This window comes from Mandrillus leucophaeus, unplaced genomic scaffold, assembly GCF_000951045.1.
Source record: "Mandrillus leucophaeus isolate KB7577 unplaced genomic scaffold, Mleu.le_1.0 Scaffold99, whole genome shotgun sequence".
Lineage (NCBI taxonomy): Eukaryota > Metazoa > Chordata > Mammalia > Primates > Cercopithecidae > Mandrillus > Mandrillus leucophaeus.
This window is the reverse complement of record NW_012110807.1, coordinates 1,535,721-1,550,784: the sequence shown is the minus strand read 5'-3', so window position 1 is coordinate 1,550,784 and position 15,064 is coordinate 1,535,721. Positions and strand designations below refer to the sequence as shown.

The 15,064-nt window shown below is 43.9% G+C and overlaps 1 protein-coding gene across 1 annotated transcript in view; it reads left to right on the top strand.

Moving 5' to 3' along the window:
- The window catches only part of GPR107 (G protein-coupled receptor 107), a 93,302-nt gene that overhangs the window by 34,531 nt on the left and 43,707 nt on the right, over positions 1-15,064 (top strand). Inside the window, 4 exon segments of the mRNA XM_011971156.1 lie at positions 34-71; positions 3,019-3,075; positions 7,516-7,623; positions 8,874-9,007. Coding sequence (XP_011826546.1) covers positions 34-71; positions 3,019-3,075; positions 7,516-7,623; positions 8,874-9,007 — 337 coding nt within the window.

The following is a 15,064-nucleotide window of genomic DNA, read 5'->3' as shown; positions in this document are numbered from 1 at the left end:
GCAGTGCTCTCTTTTGAATGTTTCTGCTTCTAGATGGTGGAAAGTCTAAAAGAAGTACAGTGGATTCAAAGGTAAGACCTAACCACCCTTTTGTGCTCAGCTTTCCTGGATATGTGTGTACATGTGTGTGTTGTGTGCATGTGTGTGTGTGTATTGATATATATACATGCACGCATGCACAAACACATACATAAACAGTCGTCCCTTGGTGTCCACAGGGGATTGGTTACAGGAACCCTAGTGAATATCAAAATCAGTGGATGTTCACGTCTCTTATATAAAATGGCATAGTATTTACACATAACCTACACACATCCTCCTGTGTACTTCAAATCATCTCTGGAGTACTCGTGATACCTAACACAATGTAAACGCTGTGTAAATAGTTGTGACACTGTGTTGGTTTTTTATTTGTGTTATTTACTACTATTACTTTTTAATCTTACTGTAAAAAATACTTTTGGTTGGCATTTGGTTCAATCTGCAGATGTAGAACCTGCAATACAGAGATCTTACATATATATGTGTGTGTGTATATATATGTGTGTATATATGTGTATATGTATGTATATATGTGTGTATATGTATGTATATGTGTATATATGTATATATACACACACACACACGTCTCATCTACAGGGGCCAGATGTAGTGGTTCATGCCGTAATCCCAGCACATTGGGAGGCTGAGGTCAGGGGATCACAGCACTTTGGGAGGCTGAGGTCAGGAGTTCGAGACCAGCCTGGCCAACATGGTGAAACCCTGTCTCTACTAAAAATACAAAAATTAGCTGGGCTTGGTGGTGCATTCTTGTAATCCCAGCTACTTGGGAGACTGAGGAAGGAGAATCACTTGAACCTGGGAGGCAGAGGCTGCAGTGAGCCAAGATCACGCTACTGCACTTCAGCCTAGGTGACAGAGTGAGACTGTCTCAAAAAAAGTTTAAAAAAATAAAAACAAAAAAAAATCTACAGGGAATTGTCTCCCATTTTAGGGGAAAGCATTGACATACTGAAACAATTTTAAAGGAAAATTGATTCCTGGCTAGGCATGGTGGCTTGTGCCTGTAATCCCAGCACTTTGGGAGGCTGAGGTGGGTGGATTGATTGAGCCCGGGAGTTCAAGACCACCCTGGGTTACATGACGAAACCTTGTCTCTACAAAAAAATAGAGAATTAGTGGGTGTGGTGGTATGCGCCTGTGAACCCAGCTGCTCTGGAGGCTGAGGTGGAAGGATCACCTGAACCTGGGAGGCTGAGGCTACAGTGAGCTATGATTGTGTGACTTCACCCTACTAGCCTGGGTGACAGAGTGAGACCCTGTCTCAAAAAAAAAAAAAAAAAAAAGAAAAGAAAAGAAAAGGAGGAAGGAAGGAGAAAATTGATTTCTAAGTTGCATATCTCTTACATGATATAGGATGAGGTAGTTAGGGAAGGAAGATACCAAACCATCAGAAAAGCCCTCTGGTAGGAACTGTCACCGGGGCTGAGTTTGGAGTTTGTTCAGGGAAGAGGAAGACAAGCAAGGGGAGGAAGAATGCCATACACAAAGACTGGATGATGACAGATGCTGAACACTGGCTCGTTTGAAGTGAAACACACAGATTTGGGAGCAGAGAGAGATCTTAGATAATATAGGGCCAGGCAATAGAAGGAATTGATGGGCAGGCAATGGGAAGTCATCCTGAGTTCCTGATTGGGAAAGACTGTGTTTATTAAAGATCGTAATTCTGGAAGTGATGTGAAGGGTAGCCTTGGGGAAGGAGAAAGGGTTGTTCGAAGGACCAGGAAGGACACGGTTGTGAGAATACCGTGTTTCGGTTGTTTCGGGTGATGAGGATGTGGACTAGAGCAGAGCCTTGGACGGTAAATGACTGGGAAGCCAGTTAGGGTGATGGGAGGGAAAGAGAGGAGCAGAGGAGTGGGTGATAGAAATAGCAGAAGTGGAAAAACTGGGAAAGTTTTGGTTTGTGATATCTTGATTTCTCCTTGAGGGGGACATCTAAATGGTGATGTTTTATCTTAACTTTGTTGAAGTATAATTGACCTAAAATAAACTGTACATATGTAAAGCAGCAATCTGGTAACTCTGACTTATCAATCAAGATAGTGAAATATCCATCACCCCAAAAATTTCTTCTGCCTTTTTGTAAGCCCCCTGTCCCCAAGCAATCACTGATCTGTCACTATAGTATAGATTAGATTTATAGAACTTTATATAACTGAATTATGCAGCACTCTTTTCTGTCTTATATTCAGCATAATTACTTTGAGTTCATCCACATTGTTGCATGTATCATTTCTTTTCATTACTCAGTTTTACTGTATATATGGCAATATTTTGGTTTCGTTTCTTTTCTTTTTTTTTTTTTGCTTTGGGGAATGGAGTCTCGCTCTACCACCCAGGCTGGAGTGCAGTGGCACAGTCTCATCCTCTGCCTCCCAGGTTCAAGCAATTCTCCTGCTTCAGCCTCCTGAGTAGCTGGGATTATAGACATGTATCACCATGCCTGGCTGATTTTTGTATTTTTAGTAGAGATGGGATTTCACCTTGTTGGCCAGGCTAGTCTTGAACTCCTGACCTCAAGTGATCTGCCCATCTCGGCCTCCCAGCGTGTTGGGATTACAGGCTTGAGCCACTGCGCCTGGCCAATATTTTGATCATTTGATGTCAGGAGTGGAATTCAGGGGATGTGACAGGGCATGGCCTGGGTCAGCACCCTTAGTCTGGCTGAAGCTTCAAGGGTAGACACGCTGTCTAGCCGAAAGATTCAAGGCAGGGGGCAGAGGTAGGGGTTAGTGCAGAGGCAGAAGAAACAGGTGAAGAACAACTGCCATTCTCTGTGAAAGCAGATTTCAGACATCTTGAAAGGATAGTCATTTTTATTTTCAGAGAGCTTTTGAAGGTCGGCAAATTTAGAGTTTAAGAAACATGTTTTGTTTTGTTTAATAAATTACTTTTAATTAGCACACTTTCTATGCCAGTGCTATCCTAAAACATACTGTTATGTCTTTTTAGGCCATGGGAGAGAAATCCTTTTCTGTTCATAATAATGGTGGGGCAGTGTCATTTCAGGTATGTATGCTCTTTGTGTAAAGCCTCCTAGAATTTCTCTCTACCATGTAAAAGGGTAATTTTTTTTTAGAGGAATTTTGAATTTAGGAATAACAACTTAGGTATGCCCTGTATCAGTCACTTAAATGTAATAGCTGTCTCTTTAACAAACCCACAAGGTGGATATTGTTACCCATCTACTTATCAAATCGTGAGTCTCTGAGAGTGAATAACTTTGTGACTATCTATTGTAGGTGATGAGGTACAGTTTCCAACCCAGTCCTACTTGGCTGTTCCCATGACCCCTTTGCCCTGACCCCATGCTACCTCCCATTCAAAGTGTGCCAGAAGCATAGTACCCCATGCCTGAAAGGACCATTGGTGACGATTTATGGTGATGTTGTAATTTTAGAGATGATTTCACCCAGACTCAGAGGCTTTGAGTGACCTGCTCAACTGTCACAGTTATTAATTGCCCATGAGTGTTTAGGGGCAGCAGAATAGCATATGTATGGGAACAAGATATTGGACTGGGCCTCAAAACCCACTTACTAGTTGGGTGATACTGGACAACTCACTTCATTTCTTTTTGTTTTGTTTTTGAGACAAGGTCTCACTCTGTTGCCCAGGCTGGAGTGCAATGGTATAATCACGGCTCACTGCAGCCTCAACCGTCCAGGCTCAAGTGATCCTCCTGCCTCAGCCTCCCAAGTAGCTGAGACTACAGGCATAAACCACCATGCCTGGCTAATTTTTAAATTTTTTGTAGAGATGAGGTCTTGCTCTGTTGCCCAGGCTGGTCTCAAACTCCTAGGATCAAGCAGTCCTCTTGCCTGGGCCTCCCACAGTGCCGAGATTACAGATGTGAGCCACCTTGCCTGGTCTCACTTACTTTCTGAACCTCACTGTTAATCATCTAAAAATGAAAAATGGCAGGGCGTGGTGGCTCACGCCTGTTTTCCCAGCACTTTGGGAGACTAAGGTAGGTGGATTGCTTGAGCCCAGGAGTTTTGAGACCAGCCTGGGCAACATGGTGAAACCTCATCTCTACAAAAAATGCAAAAATTAGCCAGGCATGGTGGTAGATGCTTATAGTCCCAGCTACTAGGGAGGCTGAGGTGGGAGGATCACTTGAGCCCAGGAGTTAAAGACTCCTTGGAAATATGGTGAAACTTCATCTCTTAAAAAAAAATACAAAAATTAGCCAGGTGTAGTGGCATGTGCCTGTAGTCCCAGCTACTAGGGAGGCTGAGGGAGGAGGATTACTTGAGCCTGGGAGGTCTAGGTCACACAGTGAACCTCGAGCATGCCACTGCACTGTAGCCTGGGTGACAGCGTGAGACCCTGTCTCAAAAAAAACAAAAACAAAAACAAAATGCATACAGTGAAATGCACAGGTCTTAAGTGTAGAGTTTGTTCAGTTCTGACAAATGCGTATATACCTATGGAATTCACTGTCTCAAGATTTGTGTGTTTCCATCTTCTGAGAAACCCCTCTATCCCCACAAGTACTGTTCTGATTTCTTTTTCCATACATCATTTTGCCTGTTCAACAATTTTTGTATGTTCTTTAAGCTTAGTAACCATCATTTTCGTCGCTATCCATATTAATAGCTAACAGTTATTGAGAACTTGCAGGATGCTCGTTTGCTCAGAACCCTCCAGCAGCTTTCCATCTGTCTTGGAGTAAAGCCCAGGTCTTCCCACTGGTCTGCAAGGCCCATGTGGTCTAGCCTCTGTTGTCTCTCTGACCTCAGCTCCTGTTATTCACACTGTTCTCTCACAAGCCGCCTTGCTCTTTCTCAGACAGACTAGGCTTTAGGCTCTGCTCTCGCTGTTCCCACAGGCAGGAATGCTGTCTCTCAGAATTCCCAAGTCTTTGCTGAAATGTCACCTTCTCAACAAAGCTTCTCTTGATTGCAGCTCACTCCTATTTCCCTCATTGTGCTCTGTCTTTCCTTAGCATTATCCCTTCCAACGTGCTATATACTGTACTTAGTTATGTTTATTGCCTGTCTCCCCCTCTGCAGAAGGTACCTTAAGGGCAGGGGTTTTCTCTCTCTTATTATTGATGTACATGAAACTCCTAATGTTGGCCTTGGCCTTGGCCTATATTTATAGAGACTAATAAACCAATGTCAGGCATTGTGCTAAGTGCTTCTATGTCATTATCTCAGTTAATCCTCTCAACAACTCTGTGAAGTCAATATTAATTTTTTCTTGTACTGATGAGGAACTGAGGCTCAGAGAGGTGATGTAACTTGCCCCAAGCAGGGGATTCAGGTCCACGTTTGTTTGAATCCAAGGCCCATGTGTTTAATCACTTTGCCTTTTACTGCCTCCTTGAGAAAATACAAAAGTTACTTTTCTCTCTTCCTTCTCTCACTTTAGAATGCTTATTAATAAAATGAGTTTTTAAAACGTTTTTCAGGCCGGGCATGGTGGCTCATGCCTGTAATCCCAGCACTTTGGGATCATGAGGTCAGTAGTTTGAGACCAGCCTGGCCAACACAGTGAAACCCCGTCTCTACTAAAAATAAATACATACATACATACATACATACATACATACATACATACAAAAAATTAGCTGGGTGGTGGTGGTGGGCGCCCGTAATCCCAGCTACTTGGGAGGCTGAGGCAGGAGAATCGCTTGAACCTGGGAGGTAGAGGTTGCAGTGAGCCGAGATCGTGCCACTGCATTCCAGCCCAGGCGACAGTCCGAGACTCCATCTCAAGACAAAACAACAAAAGTTTTTCAAATGCTCCCCCCTTTTTTAATCACAAAGGAAAGTGTTACAGGATGCACACGTATGTCCGGCACCAGTGCTTTGTGTCGGGCGAGCATCCAAGCACAGCAGTCTGCATGGTGATTAGCAGCTCGTGCTGAAACAGCCTGTCCGCAGGGTTCTTGGGATGCGTGGAGCAGGCAGTGCATGGGTACTTTGCTTTTCTCCGGCTTTCCCTACCTTGGAAAGAAGTCATCATGATTTCTCGCTGTTCTACCCAGTGTCTCCCGGTCTTGGATGGTGCAGTCCACTCTGAGCTCTTCTGCTTCATTCATGGCATGGGGAGAGTGGTTTATCTACCTAAATACAGAAGGGGACTCTCAGGGCTTATTCCAACCCTACAGTTGACATTTTTGTTTTGTTTTTGTCTCTAAGGGTCAGGTGCCTACTCTGATCAACCATGGTGATTCTATTGATTTTTTAAAATTATATCTTTTAAACTTTTATATCTTTTTTAGGCTTCCCCTGAATCTAAAAATAGAGGTTGTCCATGGTTTAGAAAGGTTTTCTTATTGTGGCTGTAGCTCAGGGGATTAAAATACGCATTCACAATTGAGTTTGGCACATGGTTTAACAGATTAATAATTCCAGCTCATGTGTTCTTGGTCTTTTATTTTTATTTTTGCCAGATGTCTTTTTTTTCCCCATTTTTTAAAGTTGTGAGGTACACTATACATGCAGAAGAGTGTAAAGTACTTATATTGAGTTTAACATGTAACTATGAACTGTCACCTTTATGATCCAGCACCCAGGACAAGAAATAGAGCAGTTCCAGCCCCTGAGAAACCTTATGTCTCCCTCGCAGTCCTTCCCAACTCTAGAGTAGCCCCTGTCATGAAAAATGCTACCATAGTCACTTCCTAGCTTTTCTTTGTAGTTTAATGGTTATATATATGTAGCCCTAAAAATGTATTTCAGGGATATTTCTTTTTATTGGTAGAACTCATGGCTGAAGTAAAATTTTCTTAGGCTTGACCAAGAAGTCATATTCTCTAAGTCTGTCTGTCTGTCTTTTGGTTTACATTAAACTTCATTTAAACTCATGAAATGTATGAAAAACAGAAAACTGTCTAAATCTACAAAATGTAGCCTTCATTATTGTTCTCTAAAACCATAGTTGTAAATTTTGATGAGGAAATATTGATTGGTTTTCAAGTATAAGATGAGCCTCCTTTTTAAAGAGTATTTTATACCTATAAAGAGCAAAATAATGCGTTAGCTTGAAGACGAGATAACTACATCCTAGGTTATCTTTGAAGACTTCTGCAAAGACCATCACAAATGGCTAGATCTGTGATAGAACAGGCATAGTAAAATGTTCATTGTAGAAGCGAGGTTGTGGCTATGTAGCTTTCACTATACAATTGTCAGCTGTTCTGTATACTTGAAAACTGTTGTAACAAAATATTGGAAGGGAATCACAGAATAAGAAAATATCTCTTTAAACTCTGCCATGGGAGAGTCGATAATTTAAGCAGTCTGTCTTTATTTCCTTCCTTCCATTAATATTCATAATTTATTTCTAAGGTTTAAAAATATAGCTGAGTAGAATTTGAAGAAAAAAGTAAACAACACTTTAAAAGAAAAAATAAAAAAAAATATATATATATATATATATACACACACAGCTGAGGATTTGGGTACCTTTAAATGTTTTCTTCTTCACTTTCAGTTTTTCTTTAACATCAGCACTGATGACCAAGAAGGCCTTTACAGTCTTTATTTTCACAAATGCCTTGGAAAAGAATTGCCAAGTGACAAGTTTTCATTCAGCCTTGATGTGAGTACTGTTTGGAGACTGTTCTACGTGGATTTTGTCAGCATAAAATGCAAGATTTATTTCTCTTTAAGGTTAGATTTTAAGAACACTTAAGAATGTGGACAGACACACATCCTTGCCACTGTGCGGGATACTTCAGTAGAGGATTCATAGGAAAATACACAGCAATTAGGATGTGTCTGCACTTCAACCTGTGCATTAAGAATGTGGTTGTTTTGGCCAGGCATGGTGGCTCATGCCTGTAATCCCAGCACTTTGGGAGGCTGAAGTGGGCAGATCACCTGAGTCCAAGAGTTTGAGACCAGCGTGGGCAACATGGCAAAACCCTCTCTCTACAAAAAATATGAAAAATTAGCCAGGCGTGGTGGTGCACACCTCTAGTCCCAGCTACTCAGGAGGATGAGGTGGGAGGCTCTCTTGAGCCCAGGAGGCAGAAGTTACAGTAAACCGAGATTGCATCACTGCATTCCAGCCTGGGCAAAAGGGTGCGATCCTGTCTCAAATTAAAAAAAAAAAAAAAGGGGGGGTTGTTTGCTGGTACTCATTTTTTTTTTTTTTTTTTTTGAGATGGAGTTTCATTCTTGTTGCCCAGGCTGGAGTGCAATGGCATGATCTTGCCTCACCGCAACCTCCACCTCCTGGGTTCAAGCGATTCTCCTTCCTCAGCCTCCCGAGTAGCCGGGATTACAGGCGCCTGTCACAATGCCTGGCTAATTTTTTTTCTTTTCAAGACAGAGTCTTGCTCTGTCACCCAGGTTAGAGTGCAGTGGTACAATCTTGGCTCACTGCAACCTCCGCTTCCTGGGTTCAAGCGATTGTCCTTTCTCAGCCTCCCAAGTAGCTGGCGTGCCACCACACCCAGCTAATTTTTGTATTTTTAGTAGAGACGGGGCTTCACCATGTTGGCTAGGCTGGTCTTGAACTCCTAACCTTGTGATCCGTCTGCCTTGCCTCCCAAAGTGCTGGGATTACAGGCGTGAGCCACTATGCCCAGCCTTAATTTTTTTTGTATTTTTAATAGAGACGGGGTTTCACCATGTTGGCCAGGCTGGTGGTGAACTCCTGATCTCAGGTGATCCTGATCCACCTGCCTCAGCCTCCCAGAGTGGTGAGATTACGGGCGTAAGCCACCATGCCCAGCCGCTGGTACTTACTTTCTTAGGCTTAAGTGAAACAGCTGAGATTCCAAATTGCTGAATAAGGGATGATATGTACCTGAAAAGTAAAAATTAATTTCATGCTGGTTTCAGATTGAGATCACAGAGAAGAATCCTGACAGCTACCTCTCAGCAGGAGAAATTCCTCTCCCCAAATTATACATCTCAATGGCCTTTTTCTTCTTTCTTTCTGGGACCATCTGGATTCATATCCTTCGAAAACGACGGTAAACTATTACTTCCTTGAGCGCTTCAACTTAAGAGTGTGTTGAGATTTGAATAATTTCACTGTTTGCTAGCTTCTGAACCTGGAGGCAGTTGGTGCTAAGCAGTGTTGTTCCTTTCAAAGGGCATCTACCCGGAAACAGTATGAAGATTGTGTGGTAGCATTGTGGTGTGGGAGCCCTTTGCATGCCTGCCTTGGTGTCTGTTCACTTCCTGTTGTTCTGTTTAAAAAGTAAATCTAAATTTTTTTTTTTTTTTTGGAGACATAGTCTCGCTCTGTCTCCCAGGCTGGAGTGCAATGGCATGATCTCAGCTCACTGCAAACTCTACCTCCCGGGTTCATGCCATTCTCCCACCTAAGCATCCCGAGTAGCTGGGACTACAGGCGCCTGCCACCATGCCCGGCTAATTTTGTTTTTGTCTTTTTAGTAGAGGTGGGGTTTCACCGTGTTAGCCAGGATGGTCTCGATCTCCTGATCTCATGATCTGCACACCTGGGCCTCCCAAAGTCTTGGGATTACAAGCATGAACCACCATGCACGGCCCTAAATATTTTTGATAGTATGCAAGCAGAACAGACTGTATGAGCTAAGTGTTTCCATGGTGGAGATCCCACAGTCCAGGACTGAGAGTAAACACATGGGTCTCATTCAGGGACTGTTGCTTCTGGAGAGGAAGTTAGTGACGATGAGCACTGCCTGGCGAGAGCATGGAGTTACTGCTTAGAACTGAAGGTCTTGGCTGAAAGCTGCGCTGGGATAGATTCTCTGCATTGACTTCCAGATGCTTGTCACTGGACAAAACCTCTTCAAAGCCCATCTGCCTGGGTTTTAGCCTTTTTTTCTGAAACCCCTGAGGCTTTAACTTCCTGTACTTGGTTCTTGAGGGGAGCAGCTGCATGTGCGTGAATTCTTTCTCCCTCCAAGACAATTGAAAACAAAATATTCACTTAGGGAATTGTGTAAAGTGTTTATTATAATGCTCATAAACTGAGTAAATGGTGTAAAGTGTTTATTATAATGCTCATAAACTGAGTAAATGATGGTATCCGAATATGCTATTATAATATGGATTGATTTAAATTCGTAGAATAATTAAACACCCTGAAATACCTCTTTCTCTGGAGCACTGGGGTGGAAATGGAGACTTCTTTAGTCCCTGCTAGCTTGATTGTCTTCTAATGAACATGCTCAGAGTCTGGTATATTAGACTCTGGCTGGGTTCACTTGCTGATACCCATTTGTTATGATATCCTGTACACCCACCAGATAGAAAGAGTTTCTTGTTTACTTGGGAAGGACCTATATAATCATGTTTGGACTAGATTTTCAAGGAGCAGTTACTAAGAAAGAATCCTATGGGCTGGGCGTGGTGGCTCACACCTGTAATCCCAGTGCTTTGGGAAGCCAAGGCAGGAGGATCACTTGAGTCTGTGAGTTTGAGACCAGCTTGGGCAACATAGCAAGACCCCCCCCTTTTTTTTTTTTTTTTCCGAGATGGAGTCTCACTCTCTCCTCTAGCCCCCAGGCTGGAGTGCAGTGCCTAATCTCAACTCACTGCAATCTCCACCTCTGGGTTCAAGTAATTATTGAGCTTCAGCCTCCAAAGTAGGTGGGATTACAGGCATGTGCCAACACACTCAGCTGACTGTTATATTTTTAGTAGAGATGGGGTTTCACCATGTTGACCAGGCTGGTCTTGAACTGCTGACCTCGGGTAATTCACCTTGCTCGGTCTCCCAAAGTGCTAGGATTATAGGCATGAGCTACCACACCTGGCCCAGCAAGACCCCATTTCTACAAACAAATTTAAAAATTATCCAGTCGTGGACTGGGAGCGGTGGCTAATGCCTGTAATCCCAGCACTTTGGGAGGCCGAGGTGGGCGGATCATGAGGTCAGGAGATTGAGACCATACTGGCTAACACAGTGAAACCCCGTCTCTATTAAAAATACAAAAAATTAGCTGGGCATGGTGGTGGGTGCCTATAGTCCCAGCTACTCAGGAGGCTGAGGCAGGAGAATGGTGTGAACCCAGGAGGTGGAGCTTGCAGTGAGCTGAGACTGTGCCACTGCATAAAATAAAAAAATAATAAAAAGTTATCCAGTTGGCTGGGCGCTGTGGCTCACGCCTGTAATCCCAGCACTTGGGAGGCCGAGGCGGGTGGATCCCGAGGTCAGGAGATCGAGACCATCCTGGCTAATACAGTGAAACCCCGTCTCTACTAAAAATGCAAAAAATTAGCCGGGCGTGGCAGCGGGCGCCTGTAGTCCCAGCTACTTGGGAGGCTGAGGCGGGAGAATGGCGTGAACTTGGGAGGCGGAGCTTGCAGTGATCTGAGATCATGCCACTGCACTGCAGCCTGGGCAACTGAGTGAGACTCTGTCTCAAAAAAAAAAGAAAAAGTTATCCAGTTATGGTGGTGCACACCTGTAGTGCTCACTACTTGGGAGGCTGAGGTGGGAGGATTGCTTGAGCCCAAGGGTTGGAGGCTGCAGTGAGCTATGTTTGTACCACTGCATTCCAGCTTGGGACACAGAGTAAGACTCTGTCTCTAAGAAAGAAAGAGAGAGACGCAGATGGAAGGAGGGAAGGTTATAAAACTTTAGGCCATAAAAGTTTTTGGGTGTGTTTTGTTTTGTTTTGTTTTGTTTTTGAGACACAGTCTTGACTGTCGCCCAGGCTGGAGTACAGTGGCGAGATCTCAGCTCACCGCAACCTCAGTCCCCCAGGTTCAAGCAATTCTCTTGCCTCAACCTCCCAAGTAGCTGGGATTACAGGTGCCCGCCACCATGCATGGCTAATTTTTGCATTTTTAGTAGAGACAGGGTTTTGCCATGTTGACCAGGCTGGTCTTGAACTCCTGACCTCAGGTGATCCACCTGCCTTGGCCTCCAAAAGTGCTGGGATTATAGGCGTGAGCCACTGCGCCCGACCTCAGTTTTTTGTTTTTTTTTTTTTTTAAAGAAAGTTCTACTTTTTTGCCTTTACTGGAAAAGTAAGAACTAGGAGTCAGACCTGATTTCAGGTGTGAACTTGGACAGTGACTGCCTGTGTGCCTTGCTTCACTCTAAATCTGTTTTTTCTTGGCTATGAAACTGGGACAGTAATAGTTAATTACTCTGCCTTCCTGTAAGAGTCTTGGATTCTTAGACTTGTTCTGTGATTTCCCCTAAGATAATGTATATGAAAGGGCTTTCCAAATCAGGGTGCCATCCAAATATGAGGAATTTTTTTTTTTTTTTTTTTTTGAGACAGAGTCTTGCTCTGTTGCCCAGGCTGGAGTGCAGTGGCCGGATCTCAGCTCACTGCAAGTTCCGCCTCCCGGGTTTACGCCATTCTCCTGCCTCAGCCTCCTGAGTAGCTGGGACTACAGGCGCCCACCACCTCACCCGGCTAGTTTTTTGTATTTTTTAGTAGAGATGGGGTTTCACAGTGTTAGCCAGGATGGTCTTGATCTCCTGACCTTGTGATCCGCCCATCTCGGCCTCCCCAAATATGAGGTATTTATAAAACAGTTTAGTAGCCAGGGATTCAGTGGTGGTTTAATTTCCTTTAGTTATTGGTGGCAATAGTCATTGTCACTGGTTCAATTATACCAAATTGTGGTAACAGTTTTATTTTTTATTTTATTTTTTTTGAAACAGAGTCATGCTCTGTCACCAGGCTGGAGTGCAGTGGCGCAGTCTTGGCTCACTGCAACCTCTGCCTTCCAGGTTCAGGTGATTCTCCTGTCTCAGCCTCCCAAGTAGCTGGGACTACAGGCGTCTGCCACCATGCCCGGCTAATTTTTGTGTTTTTAGTAGAGACAGGGTTTCACCATGTTGACCAGGATGGTCTTGATCTCCTTACCTCGTGATCCACCTGCCTCAACCTCCCAATATGTTGGGATTACCGGCATGAGCCACCGCGCCCAGGCCGTAGTAACAGTTTTCAATCTGTGGTTAAATGAGGCTGACCTGTTGTGTACAAGTCTCACCTATAATTTTTGTTGGCGTATAGTGTGGTCTCATTTAAGTCCTGCCCATGTTTTCCCGGCAGTCTTAGAGTCAGTTCTGGTAGGCTGGAAACCCACATGATATAAAGGCATATGACCAAGGCCGCCAGGCACATTTCACTGGCCCCTGAAAGCTGGAAGCAACTGAGCATCTTTGCCTAATTTATTGAGGGAAATAAACTGAGAGGGGAAACGAGAGCCAGTGTCACCCAACAGAGCTGGGACTGGAACCCGGGTCTGCCTGCTAGTATGTATCAGGCCCCTCCCAACTTCAAGTGTAGGGAGAACTAGTATTTGAGCTGAGGTCAGTGAGGCTTGCTCTTTCCATCACATCTCTGCCCCGTGGTAGATGTTCTAACCATGGACTGCAAGTCAGGGTTGCCAGAGTGTGTGAATGAGCGCAGCTCTTTGTGGTGGGTGGTTTTACACTCTGGGTAAATCTCATTGGCATTCAGTAGTTCCAGACTATTCTGGCCTTGACTTCCCTTTTGACCTTCAAATAGGTGGGCACTGGAACAGGAAAGTACCAAGGAAGAAATGAGCCCAGAAACTGACATCCCTTTGTGGCACACACTCATTCTCACTCGGTGCCAGGCCCCTCTCCTGCTGTATTGTTCCCCTTCATTTCCTGTCCCCTCTCCCACTCCTTCCTAGCCGTGAAGAACTGCTCAAATGTGTTACATATACATTTTTGGACTTTTTTTCTTTTTTTTTTTTTTGAAACCTAGTCTCACTCTGTGCCCCCAGCTAGAGTGCAGTGGCGCAGTCTCGGCTCACTGCAACCTCCGCCTCCTGGGTTCAAGCAATTCTCCTGCCTCAGCCTCCCGAGTAGCTGGGATTACAGGTGCATGCCACCACGTCTGGCTAATTTTTGTATTTTTAGTAGAGACGGGGTTTCGCCATCTTGGCCTGGCTGGTCTAGAACTCCTGACCTCAGGTGATCCGCCTCCCAAAGTGCTGGGATTACAGGCGTGAGCCACTGTGCCTGGCCTCATTTTTGGATAGTTCTATATTCTTATATTATTGGTGTTGCATTTATGTTACATAAATGTAAAATACATTTATATTTACCTAAATGTAAAATACGTTTATATTTACATAAATACATTTGTGTATATGTAATGTATTTATGTAAATGTATTGTAAATACATAAAATACATTTATATTTACATAAAATATCTCTAGACATTGTTGTACATTTTTTACTCAGTAGTATCCTTTCTACGATCTAGCCATGTGACTGAGTATGCGTCTCATTCATTGATTTTTACCTACTCCACGGCATCCCATGCTCTGTGTCCTCACGTTTGACTGCTTTGGTCCTTTAGTGATGGACACGTGGCTGGACTGCTACCCCAGCCAGTGCTGGCATGAACCTCCGAAGATCCCCTGTGGATCTCTGCAGCCTCCGAGCTACAGTCCCAGAAGGAAGCACACTGTGCCATGGGTAGTTAATTTCTTTTATTTTTTTTTTTTTTGAGAGACAGAGTCTTACTCTGTCACCCAAGCTGGAGTACAGTGGCACCATCTTGGCTCACTGCAACCTCTGCCTCCTGAGTGCAAGTGATTCTCCTGCCTCACCCTCCTGAGTAGCTGGGACTACAGGCATGCACCACCATGCCGGGCTAATTTTTGTATTTTTAGTAGAGGCGGGTTTTCACCATGTTGGCCAAGCTGGTCTTGAACTCCTGGCCTCAAGAGATCCTCCTGCCTCCGCCTCCCGAAGTGCTGGGACTACAGGCGTGAGCCACTGCACCCAGCCATCAGTTAATTTCATTAAGGGCCAGATTGCCTTCCAGTGTGGCATATAGGTTTATACATCTACTAGTGGTGCATACATAATAAGGTTTGCTGTTTCTCCACATTCTCACCAATATGGACATCTTAATTTTTGCCAATCTGATAGGTGTAAACTGGTGTTTTATTTTGCATTTCTCAGAATATTGGCGATGTGGATTATCATTTTAGGGACTCATTAGCCATTTCAGTTTCCCCTCTTGTGGCTGCCTGTATTCTTTGCTTTTTTTTTTTTTTTTTTTTTTTTTTTTTGAGACAGGGTCTC